We start from the raw sequence: 26,784 nt of genomic DNA on the forward strand, positions 1-26,784 counted from the left end.
ATTGTGAAACTTTGCTTTGCATGAAACACATGTTTGCTCCCTTGATTCAATAATCAATTGGTATTGCATTTTTCACATTTAAAATGAAATTTTTCGGCTGATTATCGCTTAACGTGAAAGAAAACTAAAATCATAGATGTATGCACAGATAATAAGCATGTGTTTGTTGCTGGATGGTTATAGTGTGCACTGCAATATCTCTGGATAAAATGCATATTTTTTACCACCAAACACCATAACAAAGATACAATCTTATGCCAAGGGGATAATAGTGTGCTTGAAAATAAATTATGGAAAGGAAATTGCGAAATAATTAGCTGTTATGATAGTGAAATTGAATTTTTGATCAACCTCTTGGAGGCTGGGATTTTCCTTAGAAAATCATGGAAAAATGTCTCTGCAGACATAATCACTAACTGTTTCAGACATTATAAATTCAGAGTCTTCATTTGACATGCTTCATGAATCTGAAAAACGAGGACTTCTGAATGAAAATGATTTTCACAATTATGTAAATGTCTATGAAAATCTTCTTATTTCAGATGCTATTTCTAAGGAAGACAGTTGCAAACATTTTAGAAAAAAATGAATCTTCAGATGAGGAGGATCAAAACTAAGAAATTTTTCAGCCAACTGTTTTGATGGCTGATGCTGTTGTATCATTTAGAAATCTTTCTTATTCACAAGAAAGCTCATCTTGTGCCATAAATGTTTAAAAGAAAGAAAAGTTTTCGGAAATAAATTTGAAAATCAAAAGAAGAAACAGAATTCAATTAGTTTTTTTCAGCTCAAAATAAAATTCATAAATTGTTAATATTATATTTTTAATTTGTTATTTTTAATTAAATCAACAATTTAGCTAAAATGTGCTAGCTTATTTTCACTTGTTTGATACATAATTGTAAAATTTACATACATTATTGTAATATATATATATATTGTTAGTAAGTTATAAATTGTTTTCATGATGCATTAGATAAAATGAAATCCAGTTAAAAAGAAATAATTATGATGGTCTTACCAATTTCGTATTAATGTGATGAATGTAGTTATTTTAAAATTTTCTATTGTGTCTTAAGTTTGTTTTCACAATTGCTTTTACTAATATTATTTTAAAACATTTTTAGAGGGAATTCAAAGTACCATTATTATGGTATTAGAGTTAAACCAAATTCTCCTCTAAACCAGATTTCTGATGACAACTCAGCGATAAGATCTACACAGAGTCTGAGCCAAATCAAAAGGTAGGTGATCCATATATTTTTCTGGCAAATATTTCCCACACTAAAGAAGATATTAAAATTTGTTGGTATTAAAAAAGTGTCATTGATATTACAAATTAAAATTTTAAATATATAAAACTATTGCTATACCATTATGGGCACCAAAATTCAAAAGTTTCAATGTGTTGTCTAAAATTATGGTTTCATTAAATATATTTCTGAATTTTAAAGTGAAACTAACACTCTTAATGTTTGAATTCATCTAGCTTCAAGTTATTTCCCAAGTTTTTCTCAAAAGCACATTTTTAAATCTGTTTAAGTTTTATTAAAGTAATTAATTTTTTATTGTTGAAAACTGAATTAACTTTGAATTATTAAAAATAGTTTCTCACCTCTTTCCCTGAGCTAAAGTTTAAAAAAAAAAAAAAAAAATGAAAGATATAAAAATTTTCTTTGGCTATATAATATTTAAAAAATAAATAAAAAGTTTGATTTGAATTATTTCATTGGTGTTATTAAGATGTTTTCTCAATTTAATATTTTTTATATTTATTTATTATTATTTTACTTTAAAATCTATAGATTCCTGTGTTTATTATTATATTTAAAGTTAATATTTAGTAGTGTTTATTATTATTTAAATTGAGATTATTAATGTATGAAAGAAAAAAAATGAAGTAATAAAGTTTAGAAATTTTGCAAATGTTTTAATTATGTATTTTTCATTTGCAAATAATAATCCATTACAAGGTTGTCCAAACCCTGTTAAGATTCTAATTGATTTCTTGAAATTGTGAGCATATAATTCCAGTAGTTGGAAAAACATCAATATATGTTATTGATACTTGAATAACTTTATTAAAATCACCTATCAAATGAAATAAAGTTTTTCTTATTTTAATTGCATAAAAACAGGATTCTAAATTAATAGTTCTTTGTTGTAAGACCACTGCAATAGGATTTGGACCTGTCAAATCACTATATAATAATCGATACCTGTGGATCTGTAACACATCGTATTCAATAAAGTTTTTAGGGAAGATATGGTGATTAGTTTTTTTTTTCTAGCAATTTGTACAATTGAGAAATTTCGGTTCATACTTGTTTTATGTATACCTCAGAGAGATGCCTGTCTACCCACATTGTGGTAAACTGCCTAGTTTTTTTTACAGGGAAATAGATTAGGAAAATGAACAAAACAACTCGTGACATCATTGTTTTGGTTCGTGTATGCTGAGAACTTGTGAAATACTTTACTTACTCGTCCCTTAGAGCAACAACTAAGTTTTCTTTCTTTTCTATATTTTAAGAAAAGTGATTCTTATTGTGTTTCTTGCAGTCGTTTCAAGTCAAACTTACCTGCTAAGAGCGAAAGCAACGACGAAAGTAATGCATCTAACTCCAATGGGGTTGCGAGTCAAACTGATAACCCACCGACTCAACCCATTCCTGTTCCTCAACACCAACATCAACAGTACCTCGGTGATGCTTCTACAGCTATTCCTAACTTTATTGAGATTGATACTCTCAATTACTCCTTACCAGATGGTATCACTCTTGAAAATATAGAGACATTCAAGCTACTCTATAGGGAACACTGTGAAGTAATACTCGATTAAGTGTTATTTTATATCTAAACTGACATTTTCTTTTTTTTTATTATTTAACATTTTCTTTTTTTTTTGTATAGAATTTCTTGGATGCTGTTGTGAATCTACAGTTTGCATTAGTGGAATCACTTTGGCAGTCTTTCTGGCGGAACTACAACAGTGGTATAAACCGAAGGTAAGAGTGACCTTTTTTAAATTTTTTTTAATTCAGTTTAACAGATTGACGCCCAATATGTTTCTTTATAGTACTAAATTCAAGTTTGATTATTCTGCCTTTTGTAGGTTGCATCTAAGCTAGAGCAACGAATTTACTGTGTTTTTATTTAGAGATAATAAAAATTCTACTCTAAGGTTTCTTGACAATGATGTTTAGAACTGTAAAATATTACTTTACTAATCTCATATTTTAATAATCAACTAATTTTAAATATGTTTGAAATAAATAGGCTTACCTTGAACCAGTTTCTTTGGAATAGATTTTATTATAAACATAGACAGCGCAAACACAAGAAACGTGAGATGTTGAATGAATACAGCATTCAGGCGTCTGACGACGCGCAACAAGTTTCAGCACCACCAGCGGAATATTTCTAAATTATCATTAAATTACCACAAAAACCTTGAGAATATTTACTTTTGGTATTTGTTATTTTTTACTGGTTGTTTAACACTGGTTATTTTAACACTAGTATAAAAAGTTCTCTTTAGGAATAAAAAAGGGCAGGGCGTTCCTCACTGAAAATGGCACTTTTAATTTTGAAAGGGCATCACTTAACACCAAAAAAGTTATCAAATTGTGCAATATTATGTAATAACTGAATTTGATCCTCAGTATATTTTAAATAACCTTCTTAAAATATTTTATGTATATATTTCAAAAAGTAATTACTATACATTATCAAAACAAGAGAAAAATGTGTAGTTTAAAAAAAAATAATTAAAGGCATGCTTAAAGACAATCTCTAAGCATACATTTTTTTCAAAAAAAGAAAAACAGTAAACTGAAACCAATGATTGATAAACAACTTAAAAGTTTTTTTCTAGAATTTGAACTGAAAATTATGATAAAATGTGCATTTTTTAAAAAAAGTTTTTTTTTGAAAAATAATTTTTAAATCACATCATTAATATACTCCCCCCCCCTTAAAAAAAGAGAGTTGAGAATATTCCTAACAAAGTAAATATTTGTAATAATAATCATAATTAAGCCTATAAACACAAATAATTTACATTAATTATTAATAATTATTTAAACAGTGTGTATATAATTATACCCTTCTAAAAATGCTTAGGGAGAACACTAAAATTCTATACTTTGATTTCTATTATGAGATATTTAGTGTTTGCTTAATAAAATTTTTCTGGAAACTGTTAAAAGCTTCTGCTGTTAAAAAAGTAATTCTAGAGTTAAACGCATGTGAGACCTGGACAATGACCCGTGGAGATGAAAATATGATAGCTAGTTTTGTGAGAGAAATACTGCAAAGCATTTTTGGTGGAATAAGTAAAAACGGTACCTGGTTTAGAAAAACTTTACAAAGCATATAAAGAACCTGATGTCATTAAATTTATCAAAATTCAAAGGATTAAATGGGCAGGCCACATTATAAGAATGGAGGATAGCAGGACAACCAAAAAAGTATTGGTGCCAGGCCAACAGGTACAAGAAAAAGAGGAAGACCAAACCTAAGATTTTAGACTGCCTTGAAAAGGACCTACAAATTTTAAAGATAGTTAACTGGAGAACCTTGGCTAAGGGAAGAATGTCTTGGCATAGGCTTGTTGAGAAGGCCAAGGCCCATCCTGGGCTGTCGTGCCAATGAGAAGAAGAAGAGTTAAAATAAAAGGAATGTTTAAAGACCTTTGGAAAGTTAATTATCTAAAGTTCAGATAAAGATACAAAAAAGATTCAAAAATTTCGTCGAAATTGCTGATTTTTACCCAGTTGGACATTTTTATTTCAAAGAGGTGTAAATTCACACTTTTTTTCCTTTGAAATTATCATTGGGTAAGATCACAAGCAATTATAATTTTTTTTCCTTCTTCCCTCTCGTTACAAGAATAATGATACTAAAATAGTTTAAGCAAAAACAATGTTAAGTGCTTATCATAATAAGTTTTTACATTGACGGATTATTATTCTTTATTAAATTCATGTCTAATTGAAGTAAATAAGTTGCACAATTGCTTCCTATATTTTGTAACTAGCAGTGTTTTTTATTTAATTATTTGTTTATTTGCAGGGATCAAGAAAAGCTACTTGGCAAAAGTAAATTTTTTCAGCTGTGCAAATTTGAACCTGTTCTCCTGTTTATGCGAAAGTCTGATTACCAGTTTTATCAAAATCTAGTCGATGTACTTATTCCAGATGTCTTGCGCCCAATACCCAGTAAGTTATAATTCTTGTATACAGTAAATATATTAAATTTTGTCAACATGTATTTAAAAGTACTTAAGTACCATATAGTTTTGAATGTATAAAATTGTGCCGTTACATAATTTGATAGCCCTCGTTAATCCCATTCCTCCAAACTTCCAGAGTTATGTAATCAAGGATAAGTTTTGTTACGATTACCTTTTCTGTACGACTTGATAATGATATTATGAGGGTAATTCTTAGTTTTTACCCCTTTCAAATTTCATTTTGGTTACTCTTACTGACGTAAGTTGAAAACTATTTTTCTTAAAATTAATTACATATCTTTTACTATGGTTATTTCTTGCATTAAATCATATCTTTAGTTGTTACATGTCATATCATAATTTAGTATATTATGAAACAGTTATCTTGAAATTTATATTTCATGAAATCTGCTGTATTTTTTCTATCCATATTGACAGCTATGCATATATGATGGCATGGTCTCTTACGCATTTCTTCAAAGTTAGTTGATTCATTAGTTGTCTTTTATAACAGTTATCAATACTTTCTCCTGTTCTTCAAACATGCTTTGTTTTTTATTGTACTAAAAAAAAAGCATAGCATCATGAGTAATACTCATTTTTCAAATAAATTCTTTATTATTGAACCTGCACAAATATAATTAAAACATAATATGGAACTGTTTGTTTGTTGACATAAACTATATGCTTTTAACCTTTTTAATTTTCTAACTCATCACTCAGTTTATTTTAGGCTTTGGTTTGCATGCAATAAGAATTTTCATTCATAAATTATAAAAATGTTATTTATTTATAATTAATTTCTTCTTCATAGGTTCTTTGACACAAGCTATTAGAAATTTTGCCAAGTGTTTAGAAGCATGGCTGATTGCAGCAATGAATGGATGCCCTGAAGAAGCGATTAAAGTTAAGGTAAGGCATACTTTTTGATAATTCAATATATAGGTCATTAAAGGTAACAATGGATGAAATTCAAATCCTTATTATATAACTAAAAATGTAAAATAAATGCAATTCCTTCAATCTTTTTAAAATATTCATTCAAAAGAAGGAAAAAATATATAAGCAAAAGAGAATTTATATTATGAAAATCATTTAATGTAACATTTGAAATAAATCATTTCATTTTTATAAATCATTCTCAGTATATTAAACTTTTTATTTCTCTATAAAAGACTAAATTATCGGCATCAAGCAAATTCCATTGTTAAAATTTAAATTTTGTTTCTGATTGCATTTTACGTGACTTTCATAATAGAATCTTCTGAAATAATATAAAAGTATTCTTTGACAATTTATACATATTAAAATATAGCTAGTAACAAAACTTTTTTTAAAAAATAAATAAATAAAAAGTTTCCCTGTTATGGGTTTTCAAGTAAACCAATTATTATACCAATTATTTTCCTGATTTTTTTTAAAAACTTCTGACCAGTAATGGGTGATATCACTCAAATATCATTAAAAATTTAGTTCCTATCTTTAGAGTTAATCAACATTGACTCTAATATTAATAAGCTCAATAATTCCATTTTAACTATTAACTGGAATTTTACTTAGTCCTATAAAACCAATACGTAATGAAAGTATTTGATATTTTAACATCAGGTTCTTTTAAAAATCAGTTTTATTTATCTGAAATTTCATTCTTAGCTTGACACTCTCAAATATCAATGAGAATGTAGTTTCTAGAGATAATGAACATTGAAATTGATATTAATTATCTCAATAATTCAATTTTAATAATTAACTGTAATTTTACTTAGTCCTATGAAATAGGTATGTATAATTTAAAATAAATCTAGATAATTATTTCGTAACTAAGTTTTTATTACTATAAAAATACAAAATTGTTCTAAATAAATCCTGAACGTAAAACTAACTATTCAACTCTATTTAAACCGTAAAATACCAATAAAGTGCCCCTAATTTTGTCAAAAATCGACGTGATGTAGAGGGTGGTGAATAAACAGTACTGTAGAAAATGCAAAGCATTGTTTAAAAAAAATCAATTATATTTGATTGGGCATAATTAAATATGAATAAAAAAAATTTATACAAAATATATCATCCAAACAAGGTTGATGAACACTTCACTCAGTTCGTCATCAATATCATTGTCTATAGATCTGATATTAACTTCCGTAATCTGGGGTGAAAAAGCCCATCTTGCTTCCATCGAATGCGTTGGAAATACCTCCGCACTTAAATGAGCTTAAGATTGTCATTTCAGAGACGTCCTCCCAAGCGGCAGACACAAAACCAATCACTTCTTGCCGAGTTGGCCTTTTTAAATTTCTAGCAAAGGTCTTTTTTTTTTTAAAAAAATCCTTATGAAGAATGGCCATTCTCTGCCTAATGCATTTTTAAAGGGTTCCATCCACAAAATATCTGTCGCCTGCAGAAAGCTTATGCACCCTTCTGGAATTTAAACTATATCTGTGTCCAGATTTTTTAATTTCTCGTCCGGATGTTTCGTTTCAGATGCATCCAGTCGATTCTTATAAAATCACAAATGCAGGAAGTTTATGTATGCCATCGAATGACTTTCGATTTTTTGAAAGAACTTTAATTTTTTGGTGTAAGAACTTATTTTAGGAAAATCTCAATAACGATTTGTTGTATTTCTCAATAACAACTGACTCTTATCTCCACGAACACGCAAAATATTTAGTCTCCACCCAGTATTCAGATTTTTCTTGTCCCTTTAGAACAATTCTCAGAAACTATAATTCCCTTTTACTCCATATATGTTATTTGGATTAAATCATATCCGTTTATCTCTTTTACTCAATCTTTCACATTCAATTCTCCCATCCCACCTTAAAATTTCCCCCGTTCATGCCTTCAAATGTACATTCCATTCAACGCAACCTTAACTTACATTCAGCAGAGAGAAAATGTTGACCACGTGTGCAGAGGATTGCTTCCCCCTCTCTTCCCACCAGACTTTACAAACACTTGCACTTTTGTTTACAATCTTCAATTCAGTTACTGTTAGTGATTAATCTTCTTCCGTTCCCCCCCCACTCATTGGTGATTTATGGTATAACATTAATCCTCTACCCTAATCATCAGAAAAACTATTTTTTTAGAAAGAAATTCTTAAAATAGGAATTTTTATATTGTGTTGTAGGGAATGTGGTGCTTTTTTGATACTGGTTGGCAATCAGTGTTTGTTAGAAGCTACAGATGGGCGATTTCTCGAGTCTGGGAGTTTTATCGGTATTTTACGATATGACCTAAGACCACTTAATAAAATGAATCTAAATAATTATTTAACACTTCTTAAACTATCCAAGATGACCTAACAAAATGAATCTATGAAATGAATGAAACCTAAAATGGAAATACAGGGATGCTACGCCTGCGCCATTTGCGACAAACTGAGACAAAACGGCATAACTGCGCCATTTTGCGACATTCAGCTCAGTTTCTGCCAAAGCTGCGCCATTNTCGCACTGATCGAGAGTTTCGAGAATAGTGACCGGTTTTTCGGATATTGATTCCCAGTGTTTGCTCCATATGTCATATTCACTGAGAAATGTGTTTCCTTCACTTTCGCCTATAAAGGTTATTGCTACTTTTTTTTCAGACTTTCTTTTGTTTTGTCATCAGTTTTAGTTTTCTCGGGTCGAAGCAGTTGAATGCCTTCTATAGCGTCTTCATGTGGTTTGAAACGAGAATCTAGTTCGGTTACCACATGGTCTATAAACGGCCGCCGGTAGTAAATTTCGGCAGTTTCTCCAGGTGCATTGCTGCGTTGAGACGCTCTTGCGGCAACTATTTCGTTCGAGCTCATTCTCTTTGCTTCCTCGAAAAGTATGGAGAATTGTGTCTCGTTTCTAATGCTTTCTACGGTTGTTCTGACAGTTTTCGCATAACTGCAAGTGGCGATTAAATCAACATTCACCTTCTGCATCACCTTAATCAAATTTACAGTATACGAAAATACTTTTCTGAGTATGACCAAAGATACTATAAATTGGCTATTGTCCACAGCTGCCTGCAGCTGAAAAGCTTGTGTGGCCACGTCTGAACTACCACTGCTTTGAAGTGTTTAAAGCGTTGCACGTGGAACGGGTAGCATTTCTGCGAACCTTTCGACAGCCACATGTTTTTCAGTCCAACGTGTTTCACAAAGACCGATAAGGGTGGAATGTTCAAAGTTGTTTTCATCGGCAATTTTCTTTAATTGACCATCCCGTAGTGGAGATTTTCAGAAGAAGTTGATTGCGGATTTTATAATTCCTTGATGCCACTGTCATTTGTTGGGTCTTTTGTTTTTAGAAGAAAAAAAACAAGAGAGATTGTTGAGTAGTACGTTTCATATTTATGAATACTTTTTATTTTTTCAATATCAATTATCCTTATCTACATGTAGAGTATAAGTACACGAGGAAAGAGTTTCGTTTTGAACCGCTTTCAATCTGTCTGCGCAAGGCAAAATGCCGAAATTACCACCAGCACATCTTCTTTCTTCCTTCCTTGGGAGAGAGCCGTTCCATTTTGCTCTCCGGTGGAGACGGACAGAGTGGATGGGGTGCTATCTGGATGAAACTTTCGTTTCTTTCGCTGAATGAAGCGTGCAAAGCCAGGGATTCTTCAGCTTTTGTAAGATGCAAGACGTATATTATAAGAAGTTCTATGCGATATTTGGAAATATGGATATTAAAAAAAACTCAAGCTAGGGGGGGGGGCGGACCCCATGGACACCCCCTTATATACGTCCGTGTCGTCAATAGTGGTTAATGCCACATAGTGGTTAATTGTTATACATTGTCTCCAGGGAAATGAATAACATCTTTTATATAATATTTGATTTTATTAATAAAGAATATTATGATGGATAATGGCCATTTCCACATTAGAAAGAAAGGCATATCCCCAAAGGGATGAATAAAAAAACACTCCTACATCGAGAGTCCAAGTTAGCATTCTTATTAAAAAGTGATATTTTTTAAAACTATTATAACAGCTTGTTGCCGCAAAATTTGAAAGTGAATACAATTGTTTCCAACGGACACAGGAGAAGCATGGGTAAGAGATCCAATGTTGACGAATTATCAAAATATAACATAGCCAAAACAAAGCCAACCCTGCATAATCAATATTGGGTTTAAAAATACCTTGGCGATCGCTGTGGGAATTATTATAACCATGCAACTGAAACATATTTGCAGTAAGAAATTAAGAATTATAAAGTTATAAATAGATTTTTGTTTTCAATTAGGCATGACAGAGAATAAGTTTAAGTGATAAAAGACATTGTAAAAGTTAGAAAATATGTTAGAAAAATACGACATGACACCGACATTAGCTTGCGCTAATGGTGGTTGAAAAGCCATTGTTGCTTCCATCAAATGTGTTGGAATAACGCCACACTTAAATGAGTTTAAGATTGTCTTTTCAGAGACTTTCTCGCAAGCGGCCGACACAAAACCAATCACATCTTGCCGAGTCAGCTTTTTTAAGTTCCCAGCAAGGATATTTTTTAAAAAAAATTCCTTATGAAGAGTGCCCATTCTCTGCTTAATGCTCTTTGGAGGGGCTCCACCCACAAAATATCTGTCGCCTGCAGAAGGCTTGTGCACCCTTCTGGAATTTAAACTATATCTGTGTCCAGACTTTTTAATTTTTCATCCGGGTGTTTCGTTTCAGATGCATCCAGTCGGTTCTTATAAAATCACAAATGCAGGAAGTTTATGTATGCCATCGGATGACTTCCAATTTTTTGAAGGAAGAACATGAATTTTTGGTGTACGAACTTATTTTGGACAATCTCAATAAAATTTTTTTGCAAATCTCAATAACAACTGACTCCTATCTCCACGCAACACACAAAATTTTTAGTCTCCTCCAAGTATTCAGATTTTTCTTGCCCCTCTAGAACAATTCTCAGAAACTATCGTTCCCTTTTACTCCATATATGTTATTTGGCTATATATCATATCCCTTTTACTCAATCTTTCACATTCAATTCTCCCACCCCACCTTAAAATTTCTCCCTTTCTTGCCTTCAATCGTAAATACCATTCAACGCAATCTTAACCTACATGCAGCAGAGAGAAAATGCATAGGATTGCTTCACCCTCTCTTCCCACCAGACTTTAGAAACACTTGCACTTTTGTTTACAATCTTCAATTCAGTTACTGTTATTAATTAATCTTCTTCCATTTCCCCCCACTCATTGGTCATTTATAGTATAACATTAATCCTCTACCTTAAACATCAGGAAAACTATTTTTTAGAAACAAATTCACAAAGAAATTCTTAAAATAAGAACTTTTAAATTGTGTTGTAAGGAATGTGGTGCATTTTTGATACTGTTTGGCAATCAGTGTTTCTTTGGGGCTACAGGGGGCGATTTCTCTAGTCTGGGCGTTTTATCTGTATTTTACGGTATGACTTAAGACTACTTAATAAAATGAGTCTAAATAATTATTTAACACTACTTAAACTATAAAGACGACCTAACAAAATGAATCTATGAAATGAATGAAACCTGGAATGAGGAATATCAAAAAATCTTTTAGTGGATTCCGATGTCATAAAAGGAACCCATTGTCTAAATATCATGTTTCTAGCTTCAGTAGTATAATAGGCTATTTGATGTTGAGAGTCTGTCAGGACATGTCTTTTTATATGTATAGATTATATGAGTTAGCAACTGAGAATGTTTTGTCATTTCCAGATGAGTGCTGTAAGTGCCTTTGCTCAGACTCTGAGACGATATACATCATTGAACCACCTTGCCCAAGCTGCCAGAGCCGTCCTACAAAATTCATCTCAAATTAATCAGATGATGGCAGATCTTAACAGAGTGGATTTCCACAATGTTCAGGTATTGTACTGTTTTATTTATTTATATCTATGTGTGGGCAGTTTATTTGTAACAGTACTACGGCTAGTTTTTTAAAAAGCTGATTTTAATTAACTATTCAATCGTCATACAAAAACATTTTTTTCTATTGATATTTCATTTAATGAATATTTTTAATTTATTTTACCTTCTAAATTTGGTTAAGGCAAAGTTTGTGAATCTTTTGAAGCATCAAATTCATGTAACTAAATTCTGATTAGAGTTTTCTTTATGGTGGGAAAATAAAATTGTGCTCATTAATTACTTAATGATGATCTTGGGGAGTAGATTGATATGAAATATATACTCACAGATTTTATTCAGGATAATTTGTTGTATGTGTTTTATCTCAGTAAGAGATTTTTGTTGTCCAATACGTTAAAAAGTTTTTTTTTTCGTCCAAGCTAGTGCCTTCATTACAGGTTTAACAAGCTTAGTTTTAGTTTAACTCCTCATTTGGGACCTCAGAAATTGAAGGAAATCTTACAATAATTCCCCACCAAAAATTACTTTTTACTTCTTATCAGTTTGATCCTGTACTTAACACAGCTAGATTAAAAAGGAATAGAAATCTATTCATCGAGGTGTTTATGTAAATCAAACATTTATTCAGATTTTTAAATGATCAATTGTGAGTATAGCAACTCCATAAGACTTGGTGTCTTACAGGTAGGTGTTGCCATGTTCTTTTCTTCTATGAATCAGAGGATGTTTACTTTTATGGAGGTACTGCCAGTTTTCCTATGCAGTGATGGGGGGTGTTAAGGAAAATAAGCCCTATTGATTGTAACCAATTGGGGAAGTGAAGTAGGAATACATGTGTTTATTAGGATACTGTTTAAATATGAAATTTTTTTTTATTTCCCTGTAGTAGGTTTCAAATTATTTTGAAAGAGTATTTGAGATAACTTTAAACGATCCTTATTCTTGAGTGAATCTCCTCTCATTCAATAATGCCTCATAAAGCTTTAACTTAAGTTTTAAAGTATTCCAAACGTCAAAAATGCATTGCCCAAAAATTGCACTGACACTTTGAAATTGGAAAGACTCAGAATGTAGATATTATTAAAAACTGAGACAAACTTATTAAACTATGATGCTAAAATTGAAATAATTATCGAATCTAAATGCATGGCACATCTGCCGAGTCATGGATCATGGATTTTAAAGTGACATGTGTGTTTTAGAATGGTTTTTTACAGTTGGAAGTAACAAATATCCAGTATCATGACCAATGTTACATGAAAAGGCTAGAGTGGCAGTTGAAAAATAGCTGAATAAAGGATTTTGAAGCTTTTAATGAATTATAGAAAAGCTTCAAAAGAGGCATACAATTTATTATAAGTCAGTTTATGATTTATCGGGCATTACTGGAATAAACTATGTTTAAAGTTGGAAAGTGTAAAGGTTAAAAAATATCAACAAAAAAAAAGATTGATGATTTTACTTTGCACACGTATGACAGGACAACAAGAGCCTTCATTTACTATAGGAAAAGCAGCTATACCCAGGAATTTTGAAGGAATGAATTTATTGAGGCTTGCAATGCAATGAAAAGTAAAACTCCAAACATGGTTGACCTAGGATTTAATGACTGAACGGTTGCTTGAACTTGATAGAAAAATAGGTCACACAAAAAGGAAAGTTCTTCTTTTTCATGATAACGCAACATCTCACCCTGAAATTAATCTAAAGAAAGTAAAAATTGCATTCTTTCCTCCAAATGTAATAAATCTGTTTTCCAACCTCTTGATCTAGCTATTATTAAAAATTTCAAAGTGTTTTATGGGTAACTAATTTTAAAACACTATATTACAAGCTTAGATGGGCCAAATTTGGAAAACATTAAAATTAATGTCCAAAAGCTTCTTTGTGGATAATTACTATCTGAAGAAAAAAATGCTGAACCATTTTAAATTTTCTCAATTAAATAGGCTTTAGAATTTATACTCCAGAAAGCATTATCCTTGCAGTTATCTTACATGACATAAATTCTGATGATCCCATTTTTGAATTAAATTTGATATGCTTGACTGGATGGGGATGATTTTATAAACAATGATAGGAATATTGATTGTCAAAAGAATGAACATTACAGGATTCTTTTCTCAAATTAGAGAAATTTTTAATTAAAAATTATATAAAGTAATAAAAGATATGGTTTATGCATTTAAATAATTAAGAAATTGAATCATTTTTAGTTTGCAACCCCCAACTATCTTGTTATTGTGAATCATAATGACATTTTTTCAGTAGTATTTAAATTTATTAGCTTAAGGCTATCAAGTTAAGGGTACATAGCAATTTTAAAGCCTAAAAATAGCAAATAACTATTTATTGTTCAGTCGAAAGCTTTCCTACAAGTTTCTAAATTAATTTTTTTAATAATTCCGGTCCCTAGTGTTTAGCAAATTATTTATTCTATTGCTATTATACTTAGTTAATAAGAATAAGTGTTAGTTATTGTAAATTAACTAGCAACATAGCTCTAGAGTTTAAATTCTAAATGGAAACATGAACAATTCATTATAAACTTTTTTTTATCTTGCTGACAGGAACAAGCCTCCTGGGTTTGTCAGTGCGAAGAAACTACTGTTCAGCGTTTAGAACAAGATTTCAAACTGACTTTGCAACAACAGAATTCTCTTGAACAGTGGGCTCAATGGTTAGAAGGAGTAGTAGATATAGTCTTGCAGCCTTATGAAGGCAAAACAGATTTCCCCAAAGCAGCTCGACAATTTCTATTGAAATGGTCTTTTTATAGGTAAGTTTTTGTTTTATTGTGATCAATAACTTTTTGTATTCATTTATAATCTTTTCTTTCTGATTCTTGTTTTTTGTATAAATTTTAACATAAAGAAGAAAAAAATATCCAAAAATGCGATAAAGTATTTAAAACCTCTGACAGTGATGCATTTGTTATACTAAATATCAACATGCATGTTTTATATTTAGTATGTATTTAGTAAATGTTTTATGTATAAACTTGAGCATAACAGTTTTGTTGACTTCTTAATTTGGTATAACTTAGAAGCTACTAATTAATCTTGCCTTAAAAGAAAATTATTTCATCTTGTTTATAAAAAAAATTAAGAATGAAAAGAATTGCATTAATATTAGTGTTTGTTGAAGAAAAAAACCTTTTTCTTCATACTAATTTTTTTTTTTGGCATAAATAATTTAATCTAATTTGTAACATTTTAGAATTCGTTATACTTGAAAATCTTTATCTCCTTATATAGAAGTCATAGTCTGTAAGTATGAATGTGTTCTAGTAATTCAAGAACTGACCATGATTTTTTTTCTTTGAGCTGATACAGAAGTCCATTGATAAATAACATTGCTACAGATAAAACTTTCCTTGATACCTTTTTAATAGTTTGCTGTTCACAATGTTTGTTTTTTATTCCCTAACATTTTTTTTATAATTTTGCAATATTTTCATTTATCTATGTTAAATTGTTTGTAAGCATCATTGAAAAAACATGGTTAACTTTTGTTTTAGCATGCACTGTCATGGAAACATCATTGTTACAAAATGATCTTTTTAATTCCAAAAGCAATAGGAGTGAGGGGGTGTGTGAGTTAATTACCAGATTAAAGCTCTGCTCCTAAAAACAAAATTTAAGTTCTGAAGTAATCACTCATGAAATCAATGGCCTTTGCGGCCGACTCCTTGATATAGGAAACAAAAAATATATTAAATCACATCTTAGTGCCAAACAGCAGTAGTAGTATTTACATATTAAAAAAAACTATATTTAACTATCACAGGTTATTTTAGGCATAAATATGCTTATTTGTCCAAATAGCATTTCAATTTTAAGACATTCAAATGTTTTAAATACTACAAGTTTATTTAATCTTGGCTTACAAACAAGCATTTTGATTACTCATGTAACGATGATAGCAAATAAGTGCATAGTTTGATTTTTATAGAAAATTGCTTATTTCTTTTGCTATCCTTCAAGAGTGCCAGTGAGATAATTAACATAATTTTTGGTTAAAATTTTAGATTGTGTACTACTAAACAACAAAACCATTTTTGTCTATTCTATTTGACAAATGTCTTTTAATTCCCCAAAACTGAAAGTGCTAACATGGAAAAGGTAAAAATAAAACCACTATTACTGGAGCAATATGATTCTGTATATATTGTTTTGCTTATATACTATTATTTCTATTTTAAGAGTCTTTTTCATGAGTAAATATAGTACCCATGTATATTTTGTTTTCCTGTTTATGTTTTGGTCTACTCATATGACTTATTTACCATGTTTATCCAGTGGTACAATATAATGATTTATCTGCAATTATTATGATTTTGTAGTCAAGATTATAATCTAACAGTTGAGCAATAAAAATTGCAGATTTTGAGAATTTTTTAAATAATTTGTTAAAAAAAAGTTTTCCTTAGTTCCCAAGAATTATAAAAGATTTTTTGCAGCAAATATTTGAAAAAAGTAATATTTAGTTATAACTTTTTTATTTATTCGACAATTCATGCTTAATATTATTGACCCTTAATGGACCAATGCCGCAATATAAGCAGCTTGGCATTTTGCATACTGGGTCCAGTGCTGTACATATAGTGGTACTAATCAAATTATTAATTTTAGCACACTTAATGTTTTATATGCAATTTATTAATTTGTAATTAAATATTATAATTAATCATTATAATTATACCTGGTGGGAAGTTAAATTGAAATACTTCCTGTTTGTAAAGTGTTAATATTAGGTATATTCCCATATAGAATAAATAGTAAGAACACATTAAAATTGCACTAATTTGAATTTTTATGAATTTTATTGTAATTTTGATTATGGATAGCTAGTTTGTAAAGTTGGTATCTCCGGTTTATTATTTGCAATGATTGTTCCCTTCAGAATTTTATACTTTTTAGTACATTTTTAAAGTTTGAATTATTGTTTAAATATTAACTTATAAAAAAACAATGCATTAATTTTTTCCAGTTCTATGGTAATCAGGGATTTGACATTAAGAAGTGCAGCAAGTTTTGGCTCTTTTCACTTAATACGGCTTTTATACGATGAGTATATGTTCTATCTTATTGAACATAGAGTTGCTAAAGCTATTAATGAAACTCCTATAGCTGTTATGGGAGAGGTAAGACATATTTTGCATGTTTTTTACAACAATTTAATACTTTTTGCACGTTAAAAGAATTTTTTGCATGCAACTGTTAAATCAAATCTAATGATATTACTTGTTAAAAAACTTCATCCTCCTCAAAAACATACAAATTAAAATTACGGTCGACATGTATCGAGTGCTCGTAAAAAGGCACTCATTTTCAAAACCTATAAAATGTAAAGTTGCCACTGAAAAATGCAAACATAAAGGTGCAAACTAGAACTGGAAAAACCATAGTAACCAAGAGAGAAAGATAAAAAACAAAACAAGAATAATTACCGTGACTGAGAGAAGCAAATTAGGGTAAAATGCATTGCCACTCACTATGGAGAAATGGCTAGGGGCTTAATGTCATTAACAAGGGAATCTGCATTCATATGAATAAAATATGATTCCTGTGTATCAAGATATGACTAGAGAGGTAATAATTCTGGCATTATTAAAATTGAGTTTGTGCCCAAGATTCCAACAATGATGTTGATTGTTGAGTTTTCAAATTCTGTATAACAGACATATCTGTCGTGTTTCTTAAGTCAAAATTTTAAAGTGTGTCAAGTTTCTTTGATGTTTCCAAGGTCGCACTGACAAGGAATATGGTAAATGCCTCAGCGATTATCCAAACTAATAATCCCTTCAAGAGACTTAAATTTAGTTTCATTAACAGGCCAAAAAATGAATTTGAAACCAAAATGAGAGAGGATATTAGCATTTTTTTTAATAAACAGGAGAAAAAAACAATAAAGTAACAAATTCTCTGTAAGAATTAGAAAAATAATATTTCTTTCTTTTTCTATTTTTTGAAAATTATTTCGTCACAGACATATCAGAATTGTTTATTATTGTAAAAGAGTATCTAATCAAGGAGCTAAATTGGAATTTTAGGTATATGGGCCATTTTTGGCCACACAGAATTGCTATAGATATTTTTGGCCTGGCAGAGAATACCTAAGTTGATGAATTTCTGTTGCAGGAAGAGTGAAAAGTAGCATATTACAACAATGCTCACTATCAAATCTCACTTGTTTCTAATGAAAAAAAAAATAATTAGCTTATAAAATTAAATGCAAAATAACTGTTGCCTTTAAAAGGTAAAAAAAAATAGCCATCTTTTCTTTTATCTTAGCCAAATGTAAATAGTTTTACGTTTCCTTCATATTTTACATTAACTTATTCTAAAATTTTCACAAATATGCGCTCCTCCAATATGTATCTGAATTTAATAATTTTATATTCTTTTAAGCAAATTTATTGAATAAATTTGCTTAAAATATTTTCTCCTGAAATTCTTTATAATTTTTCAGTTCATTGGGAAAGGAGCAAAAACTAATTCTTTGAGCACAGATTTTGTTTTAAACTCAAAGAATTTATCTGGTTGCAGCACAAGCAAACTCATGGAAAATGGGACTCTCACAGAATCTAACTGTAGCATTTCTCAGGATATCTATAGCAACACTACTATGACTAATGGACTGAAGGAAAATAATACCACTCTTCAAGCTAGTCTTATCGGTCAACCTCAAGTGCGATTTTTGAGCTCCGTAGCCGACACGACCGGAAACGGTGAAAGCGTTCAACAACACAACAAAAAGTTAAAAACTGTATGACCCCCAACTTTCTACCGTGAAAGAGAATTTCTTTAATGCCTAAAGGTTTTTGTAAAACCTTGCTGTCATGTCAATTCAAATCAGAAACAATTTTCAAACAACTTAAACTTTAAATGTTATCATTTCTTTTTTGTTTTTCTTTTTTATCCAAAATAATGAGCTTTGCATTTATTGTCATTTCACTTAAAGGCATGCGATACGCGTAATTTAAATTTATTCTATTAAAATTGATATGTACAAAAATTGTATTTGTGTAAGTAGAGTATTTAGTTGAGTTTAAAATATTTACTACTAAACTGAAATATGTTTTTTAATTATGTGTAGTCATTTTTATATGTTATGTTTGAGTGCTATTTTATTTTAAGCATCCTTAGTAATGAAAGCACATGAATTCTGTAGCATATTGTGTTTTTGTTATTCTTTTTTTATTTATTAAAAACTTTTTAAAAGTTTACACAAATGAACAAATAATTAATTCAGAATTAGTTTGTATTAAAACCCTAAATATTTTTGGTATTATACTTAACTCATTAGTAGGGTAAATTTTGGTAAAAGCACAGATCAATAATAATACCTATTATTGCATTTTTACTCTTAATTATTACTTTTAGGGGAAAAAATACCAGTGATTTTGAAATAATTTAGATAATTATGCTTGTTAAACTGATTTTGTAGCTTTATTTTTATTTGATTTTCTGAGTTATTAGGGCTCTTATTTATTTTAGCTTATGTGAGGTGCATGATTAGTGTTTATTTTGTTACCAGTAGAACATTACATTTACGAGTCATACGATAACAAAAATTCATGCTTTAGTTATCATTAAGGTGCGGATGTTGCAGTTATTTATTTATTTTTTTTAAATCTTTTTCATTTTTAAGGTGTTTTATTAGTATATTAAAGTGATTCTTATAATAATATTTTGAAACTTAGTAAGGTAAGATTAAAAAAATAATAATAATAATTATGCATGGAGAACAATGTTCTCATCGTTTAAGGTTTATTGTGTTTTTATCACATTGAGAAATGAATGTCAACAATATTTCTTTGCTAATTGTCAATAGTTTTAACCAATAAAGTAAGAATAAACATCAATTGTATTCTTACGAGAAAATAGCTCTGAAATATGTAAGTCAATCTAGATGCATATTTTAATTATAATTGTGCTTAAAAAATGCACAAAAACATTGGAAGTTAATTTAAATTATTGACGTATGACCCGAAAAAGAAATACAGCTACGACTCTCTACTATCACGAAATCAAATGACTTCAGCTTAAAAATTAACTTTAAAAAAATAGCGTTTAAAGGAAATTAGTGTTCTTTTTTCAGTTATTAAACTGAATGGTACTAAAGTTTTAGCCAATATCATATAATTTAAAATTTTATAATTATGACTTTAAATAAAAATAAAGTTATATTATAAATTATACTTTTACATTGTACAAAAAAGAAATTACAATAAATAATTTATGTTGTATAAGTAAACTGTTCTTAATGGAGATAATTCATTCCTTTAGATAATGTATATTAATCAATAATTGTTTTACTTGAAAAGTTCTGTAAGTTTAAATTTCTTTGCATTTCATGATGTTTAATTTTCTTAAAAATGTATATATTTTTGCTGATTGAATAATACAATTGGTTTCTGAAAACCTCTCATTTGAGTGAATTAGTCGCACAGTAATTTTAACTTTTAATTGCAACTTCTTCAAAAAGACTAAAATTTAAAAAAATAAACTTCTGTACCATTTCAAAGAAATACAAAAATCAAATAGATTGACTTCTAAAAAATTTGTTTTGGGGTAAATCGACCGTACGGAGATTAATGTTCTGCAAATTGCTGTTTAATAATTCCACCATAAATAATCAACATCCGTACCTATAATCATCACTTTCCATACAAACTCTTCAGATTTTTTTTTAATTTTAGATGTGATATCATATTTTATGTTCCATTTTTATTTTATACAGATATACTTATATCATACTTTTATTCACTAAGTCCAAAGAGTTCTAAGTCATTATTTTCCATTGATTGCATACATATCATAAAAAAAAGTGCCATTTCCAAGGAGTTCAAGCATTCTTTTGCACTTTAAAAGAGTTTTTTTTTCACATAAGTTTGCATTCCATTATGCTTTTTCTTTAGTTTTGTAAAATTCAAACAAAACAAGTCATTGTTTGAAATTTTTATCAAAATTAGCTTTACTTTCCAAGAATAGTTTTTGTTGATTATGTGTTGTTTTCTCTTGTCGAGTTGTGAGTGTAGATATTTATGAATTTTTAGAACTGAGAAATCAAGTGGCGTGACATATGGAAATATTTAAATTATCATACTCTGATCTATGTTCTTGTGTTTAATATATGCATTAAATATTTGTAAATTAAAATACATATATATACAAATATGTGTAACATGTGCTTAATTTTGATGTAATATTTTCGTTTCAAGAATACATTTGTGATACATGTATATAGATATATCATATAGAAAAAATGATTTAAACAAAGTGTTGCTGAAGTATTGTGTAAGTACAATATACAAAATGAACTATTTAATGCACATTGTTATAATCTTGTGTGTATCTATTCTTTCCTTCTGATTGAATTCAGATTTTTTTTTTTTTTGCTGTAAGTAAGGTAATTTTTACTTCTTTGGATCTATGGATTTTTATTTTGTGTTTGACAATTTTTGAATTAGAAGTTATTTATTTAAGCAGTTATAGTACAGAAGTAATTTTTTTCCTCAATGAGAAATTCAAACAAACACGAAAATTGCAATGACAGATGTGAAAATGAAATTTCCTTTTAATTGTTTTGTTGTTCTAATGCATGTATTTGAAAACTTATTAGCTTTTTATATAAATTTTAAAATTATCAATAGTTAACCCTTTGATGCAGAATTTTTATTAAACATATTTTTCATACTTTAATCATTTTGTATTAATATAAGTCAAAATAAGTGAAAAATATTATATTAAGCATTCTAATAATTTTTGGTTACTAAGTACAGTATGAAACACCTGCATCTTTTGCTGTGTTAAAGGTAAAATCTGCCAAACACAGTAATAATTTTTTAAATTTATACTTAATTCAGTTCTTAATATCTAAGAGAAACAGTTATTTGTCATTGAAATGCCTTTAATTTACAAAATCAATAATTGATGCATTTTGGAATATGAATGAAAAAAAAAATCAAACTGTATTTTTTTGGGATTTTATATTTTAGTACAAATATAATTCCGATAATCTAAGAGATTTTTTTAGTAACTATTAGACTTTTTTTATAATTAAAAAAAAAAAACAAAATATATCTTTGCTTGTAATTAAAGTGTCAGAAAAAACTATATAAAATGGGCGCTTGTGTCTCATCTGCATCAAAGGGTTAATAATAATCCTTAATATCAGGATTCTGTGTATTTAATAGTTGATTTTTAATTCTCCTATTACAACAAACGGAAAGTTTATTTTTCCTACTTTTACCAAAATATAAAATTTTTGGAATAGTTGCATTAAAATATTTTCTGCCAAAATTATATTTGTTGGCACTTGAATGTTGCTATGTTAGACTTGTATATCAGACTCACTATTCTTCCCCAATTTTTTTTTCTCTGTAAATACGTTTTTTTATGAGTGTGGAGCATAATTGGCCTTAAGTACATATGGTAAATTTTTAATTTAAAAGCATCATGTCTATAAAATTTAAATTTGTTAACGCTTGTTTTTGATGTGAGCTTTAAATATGAAAAACTTTAACTGGATATTTCAAGTTTTGTACATCAGAGTAGGTATTAATTTATCTTTCTATTTATATTTTCAATTTCATGTCTTGTTATAAAGTAATTCATATCTTTGTTAAAGATATAAAGAACTGATTTAAAAGTTTGGATTAAAAAAAATATAAGGAAAAGTAGGAGTTGTTTGGTGCATTGACAAAAAATTGTAACTGATGTACTTTTTCACTGAAGGAAATTTATTTAAACTTAATGCTGATAGAAATTTCAAATAGATTTATTTTCAAAATAATACACATGTTGATTTTCTCTAAAAGAAATTATTATTTATCTACATTTCTATTAGTATCAGGCATGATTAACTTTTTTGTGAGTTCAATATTTACTAACTAATTACTAATTTCAATTGGTACAGCTTAACACTTTTTGACAAGATTTGATATAATAAACATTGACGTGGTGATGCTGATGTATTATTACATAAATAAAAGTGCAATGATTATTTAATTTTTTGCGAAACCATTTATAAACATTATTTAAAATAAGTGCTGTTTATTTTTATTGAAAAAAAATATTATTTTATTGAAAAAGAAAAGAAAAAAAAAACAGATTAAAAATATTCTGTCTCTTGACTTTGTTAAAATTATTTCTGTTAAAGCAAGGAAGAAATCTTAAATGAAAAAATTATCGTTGCAAAAAAGTTCATCATGAAAAAATTATCTTGATATTTAGATTACACGGGATCTAGATAAATGCTGTAATAGTTTAGATGGATGTAGCATTAATTATCAATCCTGGTTTCAATGCTATACCTATTTGAAGGAAAAAAGTTTTAATCATCCTTTATAAATATATGTATAGTACATAATATTTTTAATACAAAAAGCTTTTGTAGTGGTTTAAAGTAAAGTCCATACAATTGATTTTCTGAACTATTTGTCACCCACATCCTACTTTTTTTTCATAAAAAGTGAAAAATTTAAATTAATAACATTAAGGCATGGTTAACCTGGGAGGAGGCACCTTAATTTTTTTATTTTTAAATTCGTCCTTAATATTAAATTATAGAGTAAACCTGTGAAACATGTTAACGTTTAACGGTTCAGAATCCTTTATTTTTGCGAAACTAACAATAATGATCCCATTGCTGCCAACTTTTGCAAATTTTTTGTAAGATTTTATTTTTGATGTTAAAAGTGGTAGAAAAATTATTCTTTCTTTTCATATTTTGAGTTAGTAAATTTGTCCTTAGTTTTTGCAAAACTAGCAACAATGATGCTGTAGCTGCCAACTTTTGCAAAAAGTTTGCAAGATTTTATTTGATATTTAAAGTGGTAGCAAGATTATTCTTTCTTTTTATATTTGAAGTTAATAAATTTGACTATAATGATTTAAACTACTGATATATATAATTGAACTTCTGATTTGAATTGCACATTTGATCCTCCTTAAATTTTTGATCAATTTTAAGGTTAAAAAAGCATGATAATCAAACGATGGTTTATTTAGATTCTGGCAAAAGAAAAAAATATTTCTGCTTACAACTGTAATTAAATTGTCAACTTAATACCGCTTAGGAAAAAATATTTTCAATAAGAGTAAAGGTTGGCAGGTATGTGATCCAAATCAGCATTTATTTCATTTATATTTTGTTTCAAAGTTCTTCAAACATGTATCGTAAGATTTTATTTTGATTCTTTTTATATTTTTGATCAATTTTAAGATAACAGGCAAGTTTTTTAAAATATTTATTAGTGAGCTGAATATATTTTTAATAATTATATTACTTCATGATTGGTGAAATAATTATGTGTAAATATGTTTAAAAGTTTACTAAAGTTACCTTTGAATTTTTGTAGGGCTTAAATAGTTATGCTTTCTAAGAAAAATTGTCATAAATTTAAACTTATTGTATTTTAAATTACTTTTCTTCATTAAATTGGCAGCTTAAGTGTAAAAAAAAGAAAAGAAATTCTTATCAGAAATATGCTAAGGAACTCGGCTTTTTATGATGTAGTCAGACCAGAACACCAAATGTTTTTAATCTATCCCAAGTTTAAAAAGCTATTCACTGCTAAAAAATTGCCTATTGCAGTTTAGTCAATATCTAGTCTATTATTATAGGTAGATTAAAATAAATCAGCGGAATTTAAATTTTTCATGATTTTAGCTCATACCTACATTTTTACCTCCTTTCCAGCATTATCGAAACAATTCCCACTAAGTTAATTTTTTTCACCTATAGAGCCTTTTTTTAAGCTGAACCTTGACTCTATGAATAAAGTATATAAAGGCAATTGCGAACATATTAACCAATAAAAGACTATTTACTTTAAAAATATTTAGTTGATGGAAATGAAATTTTTAATCGTTTTATCATTAAAGGACTTAAAATACATTTTTTGATCGACAATTGATTTTGCAGTCCTGGAACTGTATCTAATCTGGTTCTGAATTTGTTTAGCCGAAATTGAATAAAAACTAAAAAGAACTGTAAACGTTCAAATGGTAATGCAGGGAAATATATTTCTTTATTATCGAATTGAGTTATTTTATTTTTAGTTAAAAAGCGTAATGGGAAGTAAAAATTAAATTTTTTTTTATAAGTCCATATCCTCTTCATAATTTATTCATTGTATTGTAATTAGAAAATGTAATTTTTTAAACAATATTTTGCAGTTTTTTTTAACTAACATTTTATTTTGAATTATTTCATAAAGGCAATTAAAAGATTATTGGTTGGACTTAAATATAATTACATTTTTCAAAAATCATTACTAGTTTAAAAGAATGAAATAACTCTCAGAAGCCCATTAACTATTCCATGGAACCATTTGGAAATCACTGATCTAAGCAATTACTTATCCTCCCGGGTTAAATGCAAAAATAGGTTTGCATTTATTTAAATATTTTGTTTAAAACCTTTAGGTTAATATAGTGTGCTTAAGAATTTTCTTTTATGGAATTTGCGAAATTATTTACTATGGTTATTATTTTTATCATATTTCATCCACTATGCACTGATTATTTATTGGTACTTAATATTCCTTTATTCTGTGAATCAAAAGTGAAGCCACTGAATAAAGGTTAATCTAGTCTAGAAGTGTACAGTTCCTTTAAAAATATGTATTTTATATTTTAAAATTTCTACAGTATTTGTTCATGTAAATAAGTATCTGTTTTGCAGAGTATATAATTTATCCTGTTCTTTTTGCCAAAGTTCACTTCATATGTATTGTGTGCTTTGCTATTTGTCTTTTGTACTAATGCTATTTTATTTATAATGTGCCATTTTATTATGAAATATTTGTCGGCAAGTTTCTCTATTTGTTGTGAAATTTTCTACACTGTTATTTTAAAATCGATGCGTTAAAAATTAATTTAGAAGTTTAAACATCGAATTCTAGTTCATTAGTGATGGATCAAAAAGTTATTTTAAGGAATGTGTTTTTGTTGATAAGTTTCAAAAAGAGTTTCAATAAATAAAATAGCAGGTTATGACATCATAGGTAACCAATACTTTTTGAGGCTTTCTATTTGTCGAAAATAGCAAGACTGATTTTTTTAAAACTAAATATTTGCTGTACGGATATACTATTATTTGAAATAAGAAGACATGCAATTCATTTTCATAAAATCCTTTTATTTATTTATTTTTTTCAATGTACAAGCACATGTGTAATTAATTGTATAAATTGATAAAAGGCAAAATATAAACTGAAAAAAGAATAATAATAAACCAGTTAAAATGGATCAAATTGTTTATTATAAAATATATTTTGAAACAATCTTTCTTATTATGTGGGGTTCTAATGAGTAGTCATTTCAATTTAACTAGTTTATTTTAATTAAGCTTACTATTCGATAATTTCAACTTGTTATATGCGGATTTTCATCATGCCAGGGTTTAAAGTCTATAAGGTTTTACATTTCTTACTAGCCATGTTAGTCAAAAAATTTAACTTTTATGTATCCAGACACCATTTAAAAATACCTATTATTAATTTTTCAAAAAAATTAGACACTAACAATATTTTATGCACATCAAATACAAAAGGAAGTCAAAATAAATATATTAGGCAAGTCTTGATTAAAAACAAACAAACATTTACCTGGAGTTAAAAATGCAGGCAATAACCTAACTTATCATTTCAGTTTAACAATATTAAGTTAGATAGAATTTTTAACA

The 26,784-nt window shown here is 28.4% G+C and overlaps 1 protein-coding gene across 2 annotated transcripts in view; it reads left to right on the forward strand.

Moving 5' to 3' along the window:
- LOC107436715 (DNA-binding protein RFX2) overlaps positions 1–19,880 on the forward strand; it is a 33,199-nt gene extending 13,319 nt beyond the window's left edge. For both annotated transcript variants that reach the window (XM_043043661.2, XM_043043657.2), the window contains 9 exons: positions 1,128–1,244; positions 2,563–2,827; positions 2,914–3,008; positions 5,077–5,222; positions 6,051–6,148; positions 11,932–12,081; positions 14,655–14,863; positions 17,077–17,230; positions 18,559–19,880. In XM_043043661.2, the coding sequence (XP_042899595.1) occupies positions 1,128–1,244; positions 2,563–2,827; positions 2,914–3,008; positions 5,077–5,222; positions 6,051–6,148; positions 11,932–12,081; positions 14,655–14,863; positions 17,077–17,230; positions 18,559–18,861 (1,537 nt within the window). In that variant the 3' untranslated portion in view covers positions 18,862–19,880. The remainder of the gene's footprint in view (positions 1–1,127; positions 1,245–2,562; positions 2,828–2,913; positions 3,009–5,076; positions 5,223–6,050; positions 6,149–11,931; positions 12,082–14,654; positions 14,864–17,076; positions 17,231–18,558) is intronic.
- Positions 19,881–26,784: the final 6,904 nt, after the last annotated feature.

This window comes from Parasteatoda tepidariorum, chromosome 8 (assembly GCF_043381705.1).
Source record: "Parasteatoda tepidariorum isolate YZ-2023 chromosome 8, CAS_Ptep_4.0, whole genome shotgun sequence".
Classification (NCBI taxonomy): Eukaryota; Metazoa; Arthropoda; class Arachnida; order Araneae; family Theridiidae; genus Parasteatoda; species Parasteatoda tepidariorum.